Below are 21,876 nucleotides of genomic sequence, written 5' to 3' on the forward strand. Positions count from 1 at the left end.
AAAGGGATCACTGATACCCTTTCTATAGAGCCTGTAGAGCTTTACAGATTGTTTAATCATTCACGTCAGTCCCTGTGCTATTAGGATCTAAATCGGAGTCATACATAGCAATCAGCGACTTTGCATTCATCGGATCAGGCTTACACTGACGAAGATCACTACTGTGAATGGATTCATCTGCCAGCTGACGGACTACACTTTCTGTGAAATCGACTGTTCTGGGAGGTAACTGGATGGAGACCATACAATTGCAAGAAACAGCCCTGTTTTGTGGGAGTTTCGAGGGAGTGAACTGGATGGATAATCCAAATTCTATGCCTGATTGTAGCGTTTAATGGACGTCTCTTTCTGATGGATGTTTTGCACCTAGTATGGTACTTGTGCAAGTCCAGATACTAATGATGAGGCTGCATCTGCAGACATATACCCTGGGCGGGACGTGCGAGTTGCTGGCCAAACTTGGATGTTTTTTTAAAGGGGTCGGCCATTTACAAGGCAAAACCATGCCTTGTAAATGACTGCCCCTTTAAAAAAATTCAGAGTTTGACCGACAACCCGCGCGTCCAGCAAACACGGGCGGCATTACATCCCACCCCCAGTTGGCAGGATAGGCTTCAATTTCCAATTGCACTATTTTCTGCACACTTGGCATATGGAAGTATTTAGAATACCATACTGTAGTTATATGGAAGAGTGACCGCAGAGGCGTACTACTGAGATTCAGGCCTGTAATGTCTACATATTTGTCATTAGGGCCCATTTTGTTAGAAAGGAATTAACTGACCAGTATATTCATGGAAACCCAAGTGCACACAGAGAAAACATATAAACCCCACATTGATCGTGCTATGGTTGTAATATAACCAACAGCCTCAATCCTGAGAAGCAGATATGCTACCCACTGTGCCATTGTGTCACCCACACTACTCTTGGCCAGCTTGCCTGGCCAAAGTGTCACCATCTGCCCAGAGAGAATGTGCGGGTCAGCTCGCCCCCATATTCACCAAGATCTTCAACAAATCGCTGGAGCTACAGAAAGTCCCTTCCTGCCTCAAAAGGTCCACTATCGTCCCAGTCCCCAAGAAACCCTCTATCATGAACCTGAATGACTACAGGCCAATAGCACTGACGTCTGTGGTCATGAAAACGTTCGAGCGTCTGGTTTTGAATCACCTGAAAACTGTGACTGGTCCCCAACTGGACCCCCTACAGTTTGGCTATCGATCGAATCGCTGTGTCGACGATGCAGTCAACCTGGGCCTGCACTACATGCTACAGCACCTAGACATTCCCGGTACCTACGCGAGGTCCTGTTTGTCGATTTCAGCTCGGCCTTCAATACATTCGTCCCCAGCATCCTCCACCCCAAATTACTTCGGCTAGGGGTCCCTGAAGCTACCTGTTCCTGGATAGTAGACTTCCTGACAGATAGGACACAGGTGGTGAAAGCGGGGGAATTCACCTCTCACGCGCAGTCCATTAGTACAGGGGCCCCTCAGGGCTGTGTCCTCTCACCCCTGCTCTTCTCCATGTACACAAATGACTGCACCTGAGAGGCGCAATCACTAAAGATCATCAATTTCACCGATGACACCACCGTCATCGGCCTCATCAAGGACGGGTACGAATCGACTGTGGACCGGTTGGCCCAGTGGTGCAGCCACAACAACCTTGAGCTCAACCCCCTCAAAACTGTCGAGATGATAGTGGACTTCAGGAAGAAGTCAGCTAGTGCACCTCCACAAACGATTGCTGACAGTGTGGTATCGCTAGTGGACTCCTTCAAGTTCCTGGGGGTCACAATCTCCCAGGACCTTAAATGGGGGTCCAACGCTGACGCCACTGTCGGGAAAGCGCAGCAGAGGTTGTTCTTCCTCAGGCAACTAAGGAAGTTCAACATCCCACAGAGGCTTCTGCTCCTCTTCTACTCCGCGATTGTGGACTCGGTACTGTGCTCCTCAATACTGGTATGTTACGGCTCCGCACGAGGGACAGATGCACGCTCCAAAAGGTGGTCAGAACCGCAGAGAAGATCATCGGTGCCAACCTTCCCTCAGTCCATGACCTGTACCTGTCCAGAGCTAAAAAGCGGGCAACAAAGATAGATTTGGGTGGGTTATTTTGTTTCTGTGCAGGGTAAATACTGGCAGCTTTATTTTTACACTGCAATTTAGATTTCAGTTTGAATACACCCCACCCAAATCTAACTCTCTCTGCACATGTTATATCTGTCCCCCCTGCAGTGCACATGGTTTTGCCCAACTGCTAACAAAATTGCTGCTGCGATCAACTCAGAATTAGGCCCATTGACTGACAAGACGTACATGTAACTCACCTGTGTCCCTAAGGTATACCTATCTGTTACCTACTTGGCTGTTGTATAGTATAACAAACCAAAGAAAAATTCCTAGTATACACAAGTATACCTGGCCAATAAAGCTGATTCTGATACAAACAAAATAATCTCTTGCCAATGGAAGTATACTATATCCAGCTTTATCAGTAATGCTTTTAAAGACAACAGAAATCTGTAAAGGAATAGCAGTTAAGATCAAATTAGTGAGTAAAGGAACTGAAACAACTTCATAACAACAGACACAAATGTGATAATGTGATGTTAAATACTCGGAAAGTGTGGCAAGCTTTTGTTTACACAAACAAGTAGTCCTAGAAAAATAGATTATGTATAGTTCTATATCTCTAAATGACTATTGAGGGGTCTATTTACTAAGCATTGAAGAGAGAGAAAGTATGAACCAATCAGCTCCTAATTGTCATTTTGCAAAATCATGGCAGTTAAGAACTGATTGGCTCTTACTTTGTCTCTCCACTTAATCTCTCTCCAAGGCTTAGTAAATAGACCACTTTATGACTAGTTACAGTAACATTACTTATATGTCTTATTTACAGTATTCTTACTCCTCAAACCCTGGGTGGATTTGCTCATGCTGCAAGAATTCCTGTAACTGCACCCAGTGTCTGGCATCTGCTACTGTACGAGCCAGAAAACATTAACCTCGCATGTTATTTCTAAACACTCCTTAAAAAGGATACAAATGGTTTTATTCTCGGTTTCATTTAAAACTGAGTAATGTATTGGCATGTATACAAAATGTATAACTACCCAGCTCTGTAATACTGGCGATCTATTTCCAGAGCCTCTAGGAAAAATACCTCTCTTTAGTTATTTATTGTGAATGGGAGAGGTCCCTGTAGGCAGAATTCTATTAGTATGTCCCATTTTAATACAAATCCCCCCTGGTTATAGACATGTTGGGACTTGTAGTCCCACAACGGATGGAGAATGAAGAACCAAATTTCACAAGCCTTAAATACCTGGGACTGCAACAATTAATCTGAAAGGTTTCATCATTTTAATATTAGCATTATAATGTAGAAGAATATGAAAACAGTATGCCATGTTTTATATACTTTTCTTATTCACAGTACGGGTGTGACACGGGTGGCTGGAGCTCTGGATGCCGGCGTTCAAAAGACAGACAACGGCATTCCGATGGTACGAATCACTACAGATGTCTGGCAAGTATATTTACCTCTCACCCTTCCAGCAGCCTAACCCTAACCCTCCCCGGTGGTGCATAAACACAGCCCCCCCCCCCTGCGTAATAACTCTACATACTTATGTTCAGGATGTCAGCTGTCAGGATTCTGGTGTCGGCATTAACACTGATGTCTGTACTGCGACGTCGGCATTCTGGCTGCTAGCATCCAGAACACCAGCATCCTGAACATATCCCAACAGTACATATCAAACACATTAAGAGTCATTTATTAATTGAAAAACATGTCCTTATACAGGGCACTTAGGCACATTCAGAGTCAGACACATCCGTGGACATCTCTGCCTGCTTATTACATTATAGCAATGTGAGAACCTGCCTGTGTTTACTAAATATCTGTGGGTCTGCATGGAGAATCCTATCCCACCCACTGCTGTTAAAGCCGTAGACTAGTATTGGAGCTTACACCAGCCCCATGCTGATACAAAAGACCCATCAGAAGCAGACGTCCCATCTCCACACACTGTGAGTGAGCATGGAAGTACTCTGGCACACTCACGTGACATGGATCGGTGCCATATGCTTGCATGTTCGCCTTCCAGTTAACACCCAGAAACACCCATTTCACAGAGATCGTGGTCCACCGAAGGACAGATATAAACCGTATGCACTCGTGTGAACTCCAGCCATGGGTTTTAAGTGTGATTTGGCAAATATGTTGTTGCGGCTTTCTTTGGCGCATGCGCAGTATGCTGAAATCTGAGAGTACTGTCCTCATTGCCACTTGTGTCTGACTCAGAATCAGTGCATAGTTGACTACCCTCCCGGATACTGAGGAAGAGTTCCATTTGAAGCTCTTATCTCCAACTCCCCTGCATTATAAATAAAATCTCCTAATTTTTGGGGATTCTTTACAACAGCCAGGGTTCCACCAAGGAATTTCTGGGCAAGGACAGCGATTTGCTGCACTCACTAGCATGACTTCTGTCTGGGCTCATCAGCCTCTGCTATTGACTCTAAGCAACACCTTGTAGGACCCCTAGCAGTAGAGAATACGCTTGGCTGACCCCTGTGATCTGTGTCTTCTTATCTCAGGTTCTGCCGCTGCTGCTAGTGTGTTTGAGTCGTGGAATGTTTTATTAGTAGTTAGTAAACGCACAAAAGTACAATACAAAAAGTTTAAATTTTTTTTTTTTTTTTTTTTTACCAAGCGATGATCATTAAAGAAATCAGGCAATATAAAATTGCATTTGGAATTTATTGCATAGGCATCACATTTATCACGTATATTGTGCTGCTTGAGAAGAAAATAAATATCACAGCCAATAGATGCAAATAAGAAATCCTGTATTGCAGACAGCAATGTTAGTAAAAAGTGTGTCCCAAAAAGAGGCTTACTCTTCTTGGTTTTCTTACTGCCTCGGCAATTGAAACTATCTACATTCGGTAGACAATCACGAGACCGCCTGACTGGATCCTGGCGGTCACAATGCTGACGCCATCTCTTCATAGCACTCGCCCTGCTGCTGGCATACTGGTGGCTGGGATCCTGCTGTCGGTATCATGACAACCGGGATCCCAGCCACCAGTAAAACATACGTATGCCCTACATTCAAAGATGTAGAAAAGTAGTAACTGATGTTGCAAACAATGGGACAGATGTATTAACCTGGAGAAGACATAAGGAAGTGATAAACCAGTGACATGTGCAAGGTGATAAAGGCACCAGCCAATCAGAGCCTAACTGTTAATTTACATATTGGAGCTGATTAGCTGGTGCCTTAATCACCTTGCACATATCACTGGTTTATCACTTCCTTATGCCTTCTCCAGGTTAATACATCTAACCCTATATTCTTAATCACCATCTTCACTGTTTTTATTATGTAATTTTTCTTGGAATATGCATATATCTGTGATTAGATTGAAACAATTAAATTATTGAATGTTCCAGTGTAATGTGAGCGGTAGCTAAATGTGATTTTCTTGTAATAGTTTTCTTCCATTTTCATTATTGCGATTGTCCAATTCTTGCTGCAAACTAATAAGGCCCAATAATTGTTGCTATCGTTGGGTCACTATCGTTGGGTCCCTGTTGCATTTCAATCTATCCTACCTCTCTGAGTCTGATACAACGAACAAGGTACGGCAGGGTGGAAGGTCAATCATCTAGCCACCGAACATCTGTGATACCTCTTCCAACCACTTAGACCCCCGCCATCCCCGGGGTGTTGCACAACCACTACTCAGCCTCTAGCTTTTATTTATCCAGTACTGTCTGTAAAATTATAGCTAGAATCTAATTGGCAGCATCTCCATTTGTTCTGTGGAAAGTTTGATAAATCTGCACCTGTTGGATGTTACTATTTATAGGGGTGCCTTAAAAAGACCTTTAATACTGCACAATCAAGTTTCACCTGAGCAGAAAGCCTAAGGGGTTAACAGCAAACCCTGAAAAAAATAATTTTAATGTCTTTACTTGATTTACTTTATCTATTGTTGTGACATTATTACACAATTGTTGCTCTCTTTTTATGTTTTCCTGTCAGGTATTCACCCAAGAGAAATGTTCTCTTCATTTTGTTCATTATTTTGTTCTGTTTGGGTGGAACTAGTATTCACTCTCTGCTGCTTTTGACACTGTTGACCACTCTCTTCTCATACAAACACTACAATCCCTAGGTCTTCAGGACACAGCCCTTTCTTGGTTCTCATCCTACCTATCTAATCGCTCTTTCAGTGTTCACTTCTCTGATTCTACCTCCTCTTCTCTACCTCTATCAGTTGGAGTACCGCAAGGCTCAGTCTTAGGTCCTCTGCTTTTCTCAATCTATACCTCCTCTCTTGGTAAACTAATCAGCTCCTTTGGATTTCAGTATCATTTGTATGCTGATGATACTCAAATCTACCTATCCTCCCCAGATTTGTCACCACCAGTATTGGCTCGTGTCACTGGATGCCTGTCTGCCATTTCATCTTGGATGTCATCTCGCCACCTCAAACTCAACATTTCCAAAACCGAATTAATTATTTTCCCACCAGCTAAGAGTAGTTACCAACCTGATATCTCTATAACTGTTGACAATGCAACTATCCACCCCACCCCACAAGCTCGTTGCCTAGGTGTCACCCTTGACTCTGAACTGTCCTTTGTTCCACACATTCAATCTGTCTCTAAATCATGTTACATGCACCTTAAAAACATATCCAAAATACGCCCTTATCTTACACAAGACACTGCAAAAACTCTAATCCATGCACTCATCATCTCCCGCATTGATTATTGTAATAGTCTCCTTACTGGTCTTCCCAAACATAGGCTATCACCACTTCAATCCATTTTAAATGCAGCTGCAAGGCTAATCTTCCTCGCCAGACGTTCTTCATCTGCTGATCCGCTCTGTCAGTCCCTCCATTGGTTACCGGTATTCTACCGTGTCAAATATAAAATACTTTTACTTACATACAAGGCTATTAACCAAACTGCACCATCATACATCTCCTCACTCATCTCAAAATATCTCCCTACCAGACCTCTCCGCTCTGCACAAGATCTGCATCTCTCATCCACATGTATTACCTGTTCCCACTCAAAATTACAGGACTTTACCCGGGCTTCACCCACTCTGTGGAATGCATTCCCAAGCACAATAAGACTCTCCTCTAGTCTCCAAACCTTTAAACGTTCTCTGAAAACTCATCTCTTCAGACAAGCCTACCAAATTTCAGACCCACACACATAACCTTCACAGCTTCCCTATCAAGTTACATCCCCTCTGTACAGTCCACAGAAACTCACGTTTTGTCTTCCAACATTGCTGGGTGATCATATCATATACAACCCATTAAGAACCTAGCAACCTGGGGAACCATTATGTGACAGGTAGCATCTATCCTTGTGTATCAATGCCTATTTCCCTATAGATTGTAAGCTTGCGAGCAGGGCCTTCCTACCTCTGTCTGTCTGTCTGTCTGTCTTTGCCCAGTTTTGTTCTATAATTGTTGTTCTAATTGTAAAGCGCAACGGAATATGCTGCGCTATATAAGAAACTGCTAATAAATAAATAAAATAAATAAATTCACCCAGACTGCTGTACACCTTATTCTGGAGCACCACTTTGTGCCCTCTATATTTGCTGTATATGAAAATTAGAACACAAACAATGGGGTCAATTTACTAAAGTAGGAGTTTTTTTTTCTTCAAAAACTGGTGATGTTGCCCATAGCAACCTATCAGATTCTATCTATTATCTTTTAGAGACAGCTAGATAAATGTTAAGTAGAATCTGATTGGTTGCAGTGGTCAACATCCACCAGTTCTATAAAACTCCCACCTAAGTAAATTTACCTCTATATGTTCATTTAGAAATTGCTGAGAATAAAGATGTACACACATGTCATTAATTGATTCTAAAGACTTTTTCAGAGTCCATCTTATAGCTTCTTTTCCACGTCACACAACTGAAAAAAACATGACAAATATGATTAAGTTATGACTTTAGACAGTAGGTGGCAGTAGAGCCATATCAAAAAAGAAATGTGAAAGTTAGACGGTAATCTATATTCACAGTATAAATTCAAAAGCCCTCACTGACTGACTGACACATCACTTATTCTCTTACTTTCCAATACGTTAGGAAGATGTAATTTAACATAGGTATTCATCAGGTGGGAAATAGGAAAACTACGTAATTAGACTTTTAATAAACATACCCCAAGGGGATGAAAAGGGGGTTGACATAATGACGTCATTACCGATGCATGGCTTGCATTGTGTAAACGAGAACGCCCAAATGAACAGCTGGTGAGCCTATATAATAAAAGGCTAACGATGCTCCTCACCTCTATGGGAGGAATTCATGTACCCGACAAGGCAATTCAAGTGTTACTCCGTTTGGGCGTGCACAGCCTCTGGCGCTGACATTACTGTTATGTCGTTCCATCATTTTGACAGACTGGTAACTAGTGACTTTATAAATAGTAATAAGCAGAAAAACAGGAAGCTATGTTTTTAGAATCATACGGTACCAGCTAACCATGCAAACCACCTAGCTCAAACATTCTTTGAACATGAGGCATTCTGTTTTATTTATTTATTCATTCATATATTTGCATTCTCTCTCTCTCTCTCTATATATATATATATATACATAAGCTTACCATACTATCCCTTTAAACTGGGACACTCATGAATTACACAGGTTCTGTGGCTGGCTGCCTTCAAGTTTGCATTTCACCTGGTTTTAATTAGCCACAGAACCTGTGGAATTCATAAGTGTCCCAGTTTAAAGGGATAGTATGATAAGATGGGTGTAGTATGAGTTGCCGGCGGCCAGCATACCGGCGCCGGGATCCCTGAACGCCGGCTTTCCGACAGCGGGGCGAGCGCAAATATACACACTGCCACATGCCACTTATATACACAATACCCACTGTAGCAGTGACGCTTACACACGTAACGCCCCCTGTAGCAGTGATGCTTATACAAGACGCCCCATGTAGCAGTGACGCTTACACACGTAACACCCCCTATAGTAGTGACGCTTACACACGTAATGCCCCCTGTACTAGTGATGCTTACACACGTAACGCCCCCTGTACCAGTGAAGCTTACACACATAATGCCCCCTGTACCAGTGAAGCTTACACACATAATGCCCCCTGTAGTAGTGATGCTTACACATGTTACGTCCCCTGTAGTAGTGCCGCTTATACACAATGCCCCCTGTAGTAGTGATGCTTACACGCGTAATGCCCACCGTAGCAGTGCCACTTATACACATTATGCCGCACAGTCACACATACATACACACACACATGCAAACATATACATACACACACACACACACACACACACACACATACATTACACACATACGTAGTCACACATACATATACACAGATACTGTATATACACACACACACACTTTCACTCACTCACTCTCCACCCACATAAGGAAGTCTGGCAGCTCATCCTCCTGTGTATCAGGCTGCAGCCTGGTCCCGTGAAGCTCCGCCCCTTATTCCCACGTAGCTCCACCCCCTTTTAGGTCCACACACTGTGCTGTCACAGGGGAGGGTTCATGCTGCCGGCGCCGCTGCTTGTCATAGAGTGTTCCAGGCTCAGCAGCCGGCAGGAGCAGGGACATCAGCTCGGCACAGGGATGCAGAGCAGGGAGAGCACATCTCCAGCCTGGCGCCTCTCTGCTTTGCATCCCTTTGCTGAGCGGCTAGTGCCAGGCCTGATAATAGTCGAATGTATTAAAACATTTAAAAATATAGTAAACCCACATTACGCCATAAGAAGGCTAACAGAATAATAAAAGTGAGTTTACAGATGGTGTAATGGTTAACATTACTGCCTCACAGTCATGGGCTCGATCCCCACCATGGCTCTGTGTGGAGTTTGTATATTCTCCCTGTACTTGCGTGGGTTTCCTCCAGGTTCTCCGGTTTCCTCCCACAATCCAAAAATATACAGGTAGGTTAATTGGATCCCAACAAAATTAACCCTAGCGTGAATGTGTGTGCATGTACATGTGGTAGGGAATATAGATTGTAAGCTCCACTGGGGCAGGGATTGATGTGAATGGCCAAGTATTCTCTGTAAAGCGCTGCGGAATATGTGTGCACTATATAAGTAACTGGTAATAATAAATAATAATAATAAATTATACTGCAGCCCTACAATTTCATTCTACTGATAAATCAAGTTTGGAACATTAAGACAGCACTTCTAATATTGGTGTTTGGATTATTATTTTTGCGCATAGTAAGCAGAATCCTGTAGGGTTACAGATCATTATGGACAGTCGATTCCACACATAGCATTTATGTACTGGCTGACTGGGAGGACCTACTTCCTTGGTTGGGACCCAGCCCTGCCGGGCAGTAATGCTAATCAATGTCCTACAATGCTGCTGTTATTAGGGGTGCCCTGATAGGGAATGAGTAGCTGTTTATATATCAGTCAGAGTTTCCCAAACTCGGTCCTCAAGGCGCATTACAGGTCCAGGTTTTCGGATATCCATGCTTGGACACGGGTGACTTAATTAGTACCTCAGTGAACTTGATTGAACAATCTGTGTTGAGCCATGGATATCTTTAAAACCTGGACTGTTAGTGCTCCTTGAGTGGTAGAATGGCTATGGGAGAGAAGTGATATCAGAATAATGTGCACTGATACTGCTTCTCCCCCATGTATTACAGCGCGGAGCGTGCAGGCTATGCGCCCCTGTCTATATCGGCGCTGCTATCTAAAATATGGCGCACCGATGTGCAGTTAATGTATGAACGGTCAGTAGCACTGACCGTTCCGACACTTGCAGATATCGATTTCAACAGCTGCAGGTGTTGTTGCCCATACACCACAGCCAGGGACAGCTATGGCAGCTGCTGGCTCCATGTGAGATCTCCCCTTAATACAGTGAGTTTGGGAACGACTGTATTAAATGATTGATATTAAAGTGTGTATTTGTATAGTAAGTCGTCACACATAGAATCAGGAATAGAAACATAGAATTTGACGGCAGATAAGAACCACTTGGCCCATCTAGTCTGCCCTGTTTTTAACCATATTTGTATCTCAAAACTTAGTTGATCCTTATTTCTTTGTAAGGATATCCTTATGTCTATCCCATGCATGTTTAAATTGCTCTACTGTCTCAGCCTCTACCACCTCTGATGGGAGGCTATTCCACTTGTCCATGAGAAAGCTATCTCTTGATCGTTGGACAGGGAGAGTGCCACAATTTAGAGGTCTGTTTAAATTCTGCAATTCTCCATGACACAAGTGGCGTGGGAAATGCAAAGAAGCAGCCCACCAGGAAGTCCAGCCCCCAACATGCAACGCAAGCGATGCATCCGGCGTAGATGCACAGACCACTGCACCTGCCCGCCCACAGAGTATGCCAGCACCCACACTGAGTATAATACTAGCACCCACACAGAGTATACTACCAGCCCTCCCACAGAGTATACCAGCACCCACACTGAGTATACTACTAGCACCCACACTGAGTATACAACTAGCACCCACATAGAGTATACTACCAGCTCTCCCACAGAGTATACCAGCACCCACACTGAGTATACTACTAGCATCCACACAGAGTATACTACCAGCCCTCCCACAGAGTATATCAGCACCCACACTGAGTATACTACTAGCATCCACACAGAGTATACTACCAGCCCTCCTACAGAGTATACCAGTACCTACACTGAGTATACTACTAGCACCCACACTGAGTATACTACTAGCACCCACACTGAGTGTTCTACCAGCCCTCCCACAGAGTATACCAGCACCCAGACTGAGTATACTACTAGCACCCAGACTAAGTATACTACTAGCACCCACACTGAGTATACTACTAGCACCCACAGAGTATACTACCAGCTCTCCCACAGAGTATACCAGCACCCACATAGAGTATACTATCAGCCCTCACACAGAGTATACTATCAGCCCTCCCACAGAGTATACTACTAGCACCCACACAGAGTATACTATCAGCCCTCCCACAGAGTATACTAGTACCCACACTGAGTATACTACTAGCACCCACATAGAGTATACTACCAGCTCTCCCACAGAGTATACCAGCACCCACACTGAGTATACTACCAGCACCCACACAGAGTATACTACCAGCCCTCCCACAGAGTATACCAGTACCCACACTGAGTATACTACTAGCACCCACACTGAGTATTCTACCAGCCCTCCGACAGAGTATACCAGCACCCACACTGAGTATATACCACTAGCTCCCACAGATAGTATACTACCAGCCAGGGGCGTCAGAATGGGGGGGGGGGGGCAAGGGGGCAGCTCGCCCCCCGCAAAAAAGAGAGAGGCGTCTATCAACTGTAGTAGAGGAGCGGAAATACCGCTGCTGCACTTTACAGCTGACGTGTGTGCAGCAGCAGCACCTCCTGATTCCTCATCTGTCTGTGTGGTCCCAGACTCCTCCATGGCGCCACCTCCTCCCCCGTAGTGGCTCCGCCCCTCCCGCAGTGGCTCCACTTCCTCCTCCCAGCCTGGAAACCACCCTGCAGAAACGGAGGATGTAGCAGGAGGGGGGATATACCAAGCCTGGCCCTGCCTGCTCTGCCCCTACCCTGCTTGCAGTGTCCGCCGGCTCCCGGTGAAAGTGCCGCGATTTTTGGTTATTTAGGGGGCGGAGCCTAATGCAGTGAAGTGCCCGCCCCCATAAAATACCTGTGCTCTGCTGTAGTATGGAAGTGTATCTCCGGCTGGCTTCATCTCTCCCTCCCCCCCCCCTCTCTCCCCTCTGTTTTTACACTGTCTACTTCCAGGCCCGGTGAGAGGGAGGGGCCCCAATAGGCGCACAAAAAACAGGGGCCCGAGCGCTTAGTCCTACTTTTTTAATTGAAGCCAATTAAGTTTAACAAAAAACATTTTTTTTAGTTGCGCCTCACCGTCCACTTTTTCCCCCCCCTGTTACACTGTCACCTGGTCTGGTCCTGCTTCGGCCCTTCCATGCTGTTTCTAGTAGAGATGAGCGGGTTCGGTTTCTCTGAATCCGAACCCGCCAGAACTTCATGTTTTTTTTCACGGGTCCGAGCGACTCGGATCTTCCCGCCTTGCTCGGTTAACCCGAGCGCGCCCGAACGTCATCATGACGCTGTCGGATTCTCGCGAGGCTCGGATTCTATCGCGAGACTCGGATTCTATATAAGGAGCCGCGCGTCGCCGCCATTTTCACACGTGCATTGAGATTGATAGGGAGAGGACGTGGCTGGCGTCCTCTCCGTTTAGAATTAGAATAGATTAGAGAGACACTTGATTTACTAATTTTGGGGAGCATTAGGAGTACTCAGTAGTGTACAGTGCAGAGTTTTGCTGATAGTGACCAGTGACCACCACTTTTATTTATAATCCGTTCTCTGCCTGAAAAAAGCGATACACAGCACACAGTGACTCAGTCACATACCATATCTGTGTGCACTGCTCAGGCTCAGGCCAGTGTGCTGCATCATCTATATATATTATATATCTGTCTGACTGCTCAGCTCACACAGCTTATAATTGTGGGGGAGACTGGGGAGCACTACTGCAGTGCCAGTTATAGGTTATAGCAGGAGCCAGGAGTACATAATATTATATTAAAATTAAACAGTGCACACTTTTGCTGCAGGAGTGCCACTGCCAGTGTGACTAGTGACCAGTGACCTGACCACCAGTATATAATATTAGTAGTATACTATCTCTTTATCAACCAGTCTATATTAGCAGCAGACACAGTACAGTGCGGTAGTTCACGGCTGTGGCTACCTCTGTGTCGGCACTCGGCAGCCCGTCCATAATTGTATATACCAGTGACCTAACCGTGGTTTTTTTTTCTTTCTTTATACATACATACTAGTTACGAGTATACTATCTCTTTATCAACCAGTCTATATATTAGCAGCAGACACAGTACAGTGCGGTAGTTCACGGCTGTGGCTACCTCTGTGTCGGCACTCGGCAGCCCGTCCATAATTGTATATACCACCTAACCGTGGTTTTTTTTTCTTTCTTTATACATACATACTAGTTACGAGTATACTATCTCTTTATCAACCAGTCTATATATTAGCAGCAGACACAGTACAGTGCGGTAGTTCACGGCTGTGGCTACCTCTGTGTCGGCACTCGGCAGCCCGTCCATAATTGTATATACCCCCTAACCGTGTTTTTTTTTCTTTCTTTATACATACATACTAGTTACGAGTATACTATCTCTTTATCAACCAGTCTATATATTAGCAGCAGACACAGTACAGTGCGGTAGTTCACGGCTGTGGCTACCTCTGTGTCGGCACTCGGCAGCCCGTCCATAATTGTATACTAGTATCCAATCCATCCATCTCCATTGTTTACCTGAGGTGCCTTTTAGTTGTGCCTATTAAAATATGGAGAACAAAAATGTTGAGGTTCCAAAATTAGGGAAAGATCAAGATCCACTTCCACCTCGTGCTGAAGCTGCTGCCACTAGTCATGGCCGAGACGATGAAATGCCAGCAACGTCGTCTGCCAAGGCCGATGCCCAATGTCATAGTACAGAGCATGTCAAATCCAAAACACCAAATATCAGTAAAAAGCCTCTTTTTTTCTTTGCGTCATGTGCTGTTTGGGGAGGGTTTTTTGGAAGGGCCATCCTGCGTGACACTGCAGTGCCACTCCTAGATGGGCCCGGTGTTTGTGTCGGCCACTAGGGTCGCTAATCTTACTCACACAGCTACCTCATTGCGCCTCTTTTTTTCTTTGCGTCATGTGCTGTTTGGGGAGGGTTTTTTGGAAGGGACATCCTGCGTGACACTGCAGTGCCACTCCTAGATGGGCCCGGTGTTTGTGTCGGCCACTAGGGTCGCTAATCTTACTCACACAGTCAGCTACCTCATTGCGCCTCTTTTTTTCTTTGCGTCATGTGCTGTTTGGGGAGGGTTTTTTGGAAGGGCCATCCTGCGTGACACTGCAGTGCCACTCCTAGATGGGCCCGGTGTTTGTGTCGGCCACTAGGGTCGCTAATCTTACTCACACAGCTACCTCATTGCGCCTCTTTTTTTCTTTGCGTCATGTGCTGTTTGGGGAGGGTTTTTTGGAAGGGCCATCCTGCGTGACACTGCAGTGCCACTCCTAGATGGGCCCGGTGTTTGTGTCGGCCACTAGGGTCGCTAATCTTACTCACACAGCTACCTCATTGCGCCTCTTTTTTTCTTTGCGTCATGTGCTGTTTGGGGAGGGTTTTTTGGAAGGGACATCCTGCGTGACACTGCAGTGCCACTCCTAGATGGGCCCGGTGTTTGTGTCGGCCACTAGGGTCGCTTATCTTACTCACACAGCGACCTCTGTGCAAATTTTAGGACTAAAAATAATATTGTGAGGTGTGAGGTATTCAGAATAGACTGAAAATGAGTGTAAATTATGGTTTTTGAGGTTAATAATACTTTGGGATCAAAATGACCCCCAAATTCTATGATTTAAGCTGTTTTTTAGTGTTTTTGGAAAAAAACACCCGAATCCAAAACACACCCGAATCCGACAAAAAAAATTCGGTGAGGTTTTGCCAAAACGCGTTCGAACCCAAAACACGGCCGCGGAACCGAACCCAAAACCAAAACACAAAACCCGAAAAATTTCAGGCGCTCATTTTTAGTTTCTACGCCGCGCAGCCGATCATCCCTGAGCTGAGCAGGAAAATCACCTCCTGACATAACAGCAGCGTGTGTTGATGCTACCTGCATGGGAGGGCACATCACGTCAGCACACTTGCCAGCCACCGCAGCTCGCCCAGCAGCAATGCCGAGACTGGACAGTTTAAATCCACCGCTCAAGAGCGATCTGCCTGCTTTCCCGGCCGCCCTTCCGTCACAATTACAGAGATGGGGAGAAGAACAGGAGGAATCCATCCTCCTGCACTAAGGTACAGCCTCAAAGTCACGCTGCCCTGAGACATGACTGACAGCATCCAGCCCACACGCATCAAGCTGACAGCAGTGACCTTCCCCTACCACTACCACTTCACTAAAGCACTTGTCCCTGTCTGCTCAACCGCCCATACCCCCAACCTTTATGCTCTGTGTGTGGTCTCATGCTGATTGTTACACACAATGTCATCTAGTGCTCGAAGTGGGCTGGTATACACCGGTATGGCATGCCGCCACTTCAAGCACTGATTGAGGCCCCCGCCGCCGCAGAATTTAAAATTCAGCGCTATTGAATCTGCCACGACCGGCAGCCAATCAGCCGCAGCCGCTCCTGATTGGCTGCTGGTCAGTGGCAGATTTGATATAGCCCGCTGTCTCTTTCCCATCCATGACCACAGCCTCCTGCTCGGCACCGCCGCCTCCCACAGCACAGTCTCCTCTGCACCGCCGCCCACGGCCTCTGCACCACTGACCACAGCCTCCTCATCCGCCGCCGACCACAGCCAGCACAGCATCGCTGCTGACCACAACCTCCTCATCCTCCACACCGCAAATCACAGTCTCCTCCACACCGCTGATTAGGTAATTTTACACTGCTGCCTTTCTCCCTTCTGTATGTCATTGCTGTCCCTCTCTCTGTCACTCTCCCTGTCCCTATGTCCCTGCTGTCTCTCTCCCTATCCCTATGTCCCTGCTGTCAATCACCCTGTCCCTATGTCCCTGCTGTCAATCTCCCTGTCCCTATGTCCCTGCTGTCAATCTCCCTGTCCCTATGTCCCTGCTGTTACTCTCCCTGTCCCTATGTCCCTGCTGTCAATCTCCCTGTCCCTGCTGTCAATCTCCCTGTCCCTATGTCCCTGCTGTCACTCTCCCTGTCCCTGCTGTCAATCTCCCTGTCCTTATGTCCCTGCTGTCAATCTCCCTGTTCCTATGTCCCTGCTGTCACTCTCCCTGTCCCTATGTCCCTGCTGTCACTCTCCCTGTCCCTATGTCCCTGCTGTCAATCTCCCTGTTCCTATGTCCCTGCTGTCACTCTCCCTGTCCCTATGTCCCTGCTGTCACTCTCCCTGTCCCTATGTCCCTGCTGTCACTTTCCCTGTCCCTATGTTCCTGCTGTCACTTTCTCTGTCCCTATGTCCCTCGGTCACTCTCCCTGTCCCTAAATTGTGGCTCATACTGTGGGGCAAAATGTGCATTTTGGCTCATTCTGCGTGAATTTTGGTTCATACTGTGTGGAAAAATGTGAATTTTGTCTCATTCTGTGTGAATTTCGTATTATTCCATGTGGCATAATGTGAATTTTTTCTCATTTCGTGCAAATTTTGTCTCATTCCATGTGGCATAATGTGAATTTTGTCTCATTCCGTGTGAATTTTGGCTCATTCCATGTAGCATAATGTGTAAGGAACACCAGTACTGGTATAAGGGGTCCTACTATTGTGGTGAATAATGTGTATAAGAGGTATATGGTGTGGTACACTACACTTAAGGGCATGCCCCCTTTTCAGGAGCGCACGCGCTTAATAACAGCCTTCACTTTTCCATACCCACACTTCAAAATTTCCACTTCGACCACTGGTGTCATATAGATTTAGTGCAGCTGCAGTTCTATCTTGCCCTGCTGGAAAATGTAGTGCACATAAATTCTGTCAGCGGAGACCAACTTTTAGGGGCCCATTTATCATGTAGCGCATGTTGAATGCGACCTGGGAGGGATCTTACCTCCCTGAATGTATAATACAGCATAGGCAGGGACAGGGGCTCCGAAAGGAGCCCATTCCTGCGATGTGCTGTGGTCTCTGCCGGGACATCTGCGCATGCACGGTCAGCTTAGACCACATACGCACAGAGGTTACTTCGGGGGAGGGTTCCAGAGTCAGAAATACTATGTGTAGCCCATAGGTTACAATGGACTGAATTGCAGTAGCTGCGGGGAATAATATCGGGAATGATTTGCATTCCGGATATTGGTAAATCAGGCAGCATCACATCCCCCATAGAAACCTGTGAGGGATGCTGGTGCGTGCGACAATGGAGGGATCGCAGCAGGTATCACTGATACCTGCTGAAATCCCTCCTTCATGCATTCAGTAGATCTCTAATTTCTCATACGTCCTAGAGGAAGCTGGGGACTCCAAAAGTACCATGGGGAATAGACGGATCCTCAGGAGCTTGGGCACACTATAAAGATTTAAACTGGGTGTGAACTGGCTCCTCCCTCTATGCCCCTCCTCCAGACCTCAGTTAGACTTTGTGCCCAGGAGTGATGGGTCACACACTAGGGGAGCTCTCCTGAGTTTCTCTGAAAGACTTTATGCTAGGTTTGTTATTTTCAGGCAGACCTGCTGGCTACAGGCTCCCTGCAGCGTGGGAGTGAGGGGAGAAAAGCAGAACCTACTTCTTCTTAGTTTAAAGGCTCTGCTTCTCGGCTACTGGACACAATTAGCTCCAGAGGGTTCGATCACTTGGTGCGCCTAGCTGCTTGTTCCCGGAGCCGCGCCGTCAATCCCCTCACAGAAGCCTGAAGAAAGAAGCCAGGTGAGTATTGGAAGAAAAGAAGACTTCAGTGACGGCAGAAAACTTCAGTAACGGAGGTAACAGCAGCGGTAGCGCTGCGCTCCAGGCTCCCACACACCAACGTCTCTGGCAGGGTGCAGGGCGCTGGGGGGGAGTGCCCTGGGGGCATGTTGCTGAGGGTCTAAAATGCTGGCGGGGGGACATATTTAGGTGCCCGGGCACCGGGTATGTTCACCCCGCCAGTGTGCCGCAGGGGGGAGCAGCAGCGGTAGCGCTGCGCTCCCTGCTCCCACACACCCCATCGGCCTGCAGGGTGCAGGGCGCTGGGGGGGAGCGCCCTGGGCAGCATATATATATATATAATAGGTAGATTACTGGCGGGGGGACATACTTAGGTGCCTGAACACTGGGTATGTTCACCCCGCCAGTGTGCCGCGAAAGGGAGGGAGCAGCAGCGGTAGCGCTGCACTCCCTGCTCCCACACACACACACACCATCGGCTGCAGGATGCAGGGCGCTGGGGGGGGGAGCGCCCTGGGCAGCATATATATATATATATATATATTATATATATAGATCAATATGCATTCGGCACTCCAGTTAGTTATTCAAAATAAATGCCCGGTGCCTTCTCAAATAGGGAATTCCCCTGAATCATATGCAAACATGAACGAGCGGCACTCACAGGACTTACATAAATGAATGGGACCTCAACCCATCAATTGCAACGTTTCGGTATTTATTACAACCGTCGTCAGGTATAGCCTGACGACGGTTGTAATAAATACCGAACGTTGCAATTGATGGGTTGAGATCCCATTCATTTATGTAAGTCCTGTGAGTGCCGCTCGTTCATGTTTGCATATATATATAATATATAATAGTGATGAGCGGGTTCGGATCCTCCGAACCCGCCCGAACTTCACCTTTTTTTTCACGGGTCCGAGCGACTCGGATCCTCCCGCCTTGCTCGGTTAACCCGAGCGCGCCCGAACGTCATCATCCCGCTGTCGGATTCTCGCGAGATTCGGATTCTATATAAAGAGCCGCACGTTGCCGCCATTTTTCACTCGTGCATTGGAAATGATAGTGAGAGGACGTGGCTGGCGTCCTCTCACTTTGTTTCAGGGGGCTGCAAATATCTTTATTCTGGGGACCAGCAGTATTATAGGAGGAGTACAGTGCAGAGTTTTGCTGACCAGTGACCACCAGTATTATATGTTCTCTGCCTGAAAAACGCTCCATATCTGTGCTCAGTGTGCTGCATATATCTGTGCTCGCACTGCTTTATTGTGGGGACTGGGGACCACCAGTATATTATATAGGAGGAGTACAGTGCAGAGTTTTGCTGACCAGTGACCACCAGTATTATACGTTCTCTGCCTGAAAAACGCTCCATATCTGTGCTCAGTGTGCTGCATATATCTGTGCTCGCACTGCTTTATTGTGGGGACTGGGGACCACCAGTATATTATATAGGAGGAGTACAGTGCAGAGTTTTGCTGACCAGTGACCACCAGTATTATACGTTCTCTGCCTGAAAAACGCTCCATATCTGTGCTCAGTGTGCTGCATATATCTGTGCTCACACTGCTTTATTGTGGGGACTGGGGACCACCAGTATATTATATAGGAGGAGTACAATGCAGAGTTTTGCTGACCAGTGACCACCAGTATTATACGTTCTCTGCCTGAAAAACGCTCCATATCTGTGCTCAGTGTGCTGCATATATCTGTGCTCACACTGCTTTATTGTGGGGACTGGGGACCACCAGTATATTATATAGGAGGAGTACAGTGCAGAGTTTTGCTGACCAGTGACCACCAGTATTATACGTTGATCTATTACTGGCATATAATTCCACACATTAAAAAATGGAGAACAAAAATGTGGAGGGTAAAATAGGGAAAGATCAAGATCCACTTCCACCTCGTGCTGAAGCTGCTGCACTAGTCATGGCCGAGACGATGAAATGCCATCAACGTCGTCTGCCAAGGCCGATGCACAATGTCAGAGCATGTAAAATCCAAAAAAATGTAGAGAGCATGTAAAATCCAAAAAAATAAAGCTCAGTAAAATGACCCAAAAATCTAAATCAAAATCGTCTGAGGAGAAGCGTAAACTTGCCAATGTGCCATTTACGACACGGAGTGGCAAGGAACGGCTGAGGCCCTGGCCTATGTTCAAGGCTAGTGGTTCAGCTTCACCTGAGGATGGAAGCAGTCATTCTCCTGCTAGAAAACTTAAAAGAGTTAAGATGGCAAAAGCACAGCAAAGAACTGTGCGTTCTTCTAAATCACAAATCCCCAAGGAGAGTGCAATTGTGTCGGTTGCGATGCCTGACCTTCCCAACACTGGCCCTCATTCCGAGTTGTTCGCTCAGTATTTTTCATCGCATCGCAATGAAAATCCGCTTAGTACGCATGCGCAATGTTCGCACTGCGACTGCGCCAAGTAACTTTGCTATGAAGAAAGTAATTTTACTCACGGCTTTTTCATCGCTCCGGCGATCGTAATGTGATTGACAGGAAATGGGTGTTACTGGGCGGAAGCACGGCGTTTTAGGGGCGTGTGGCTGAAAAGGCTACCGTTTTCGGAAAAAACGCAGGAGTGGCCGAAGAAACGGTGGGAGTGCCTGGGCGAACGCTGGGTGTGTTTGTGACGTCAACCAGGAACGACAAGCACTGAACTGATCGCGCAGGCAGAGTAAGTCTGAAGCTACTCCAAAACTGCTACGAGGTTTGTGATCGCAATATTGCGATTACTTCGGTCGCACTTTTAAGAAGCTAAGATACACTCCCAGTAGGCGGCGGCTTAGCGTGTGTAACTCTGCTACATTCGCATTGCGACCGATCAACTCGGAATGAGGGCCACTGGACGGGAAGAGGTTGCGCCTTCCACCATTTGCACGTCCCCTGCAATTGCTGGAAGGAGCACCCGCAGTCCAGTTCCTGATAGTCAAATTGAAGATGTCACTGTTGAAGTACACCAGGATGAGGATATGGGTGTTGCTGGCGCTGGGGAGGAAATTGACAAGGAGGATTCTGATGGTGAGGTGGTTTGTTTAAGTCAGGCACCCGGGGAGACACCTGTTGTCCGTGGGACGAATATGGCCATTGACATACCTGGTCAAAATACAAAAAAAAACCACCTCTTCGGTGTGGAATTATTTCAACAGAAATGCGGACAACTGGTGTCTAGCCGTGTGTCGCCTTTGTCAAGCTGTAATAAGTAGGGGTAAGGACGTTAACCACCTAGGAACATCCTCCCTCATACGTCACCTGGACCGCATTCATCAGAAGTCAGTGACAAGTTCAAAAACTTTGGATGACAGCGGAAGCAGTCCACTGACCACTAAATCCCTTCCTCTTGTAACCAAGCTCCTGCAAACCACACCAC

General features: G+C 46.4%; 1 protein-coding gene across 1 annotated transcript in view; it reads left to right on the forward strand.

Annotated features, from left to right (window-relative positions):
- The first annotated feature begins 1,140 nt into the window (after positions 1–1,140).
- Positions 1,141–21,876, forward strand: part of LOC134990638 (WD repeat-containing protein on Y chromosome-like) — a 146,993-nt gene continuing 126,257 nt past the window's right edge. Inside the window, exons 1-3 of the mRNA XM_063950709.1 lie at positions 1,141–1,294; positions 2,911–2,962; positions 3,448–3,517. Of these exons, the coding sequence (XP_063806779.1) occupies positions 1,141–1,294; positions 2,911–2,962; positions 3,448–3,517 (276 nt within the window). The remainder of the gene's footprint in view (positions 1,295–2,910; positions 2,963–3,447; positions 3,518–21,876) is intronic.

Source organism: Pseudophryne corroboree, chromosome 2, assembly GCF_028390025.1.
Source record: "Pseudophryne corroboree isolate aPseCor3 chromosome 2, aPseCor3.hap2, whole genome shotgun sequence".
NCBI classification, from domain to species: domain Eukaryota; kingdom Metazoa; phylum Chordata; class Amphibia; order Anura; family Myobatrachidae; genus Pseudophryne; species Pseudophryne corroboree.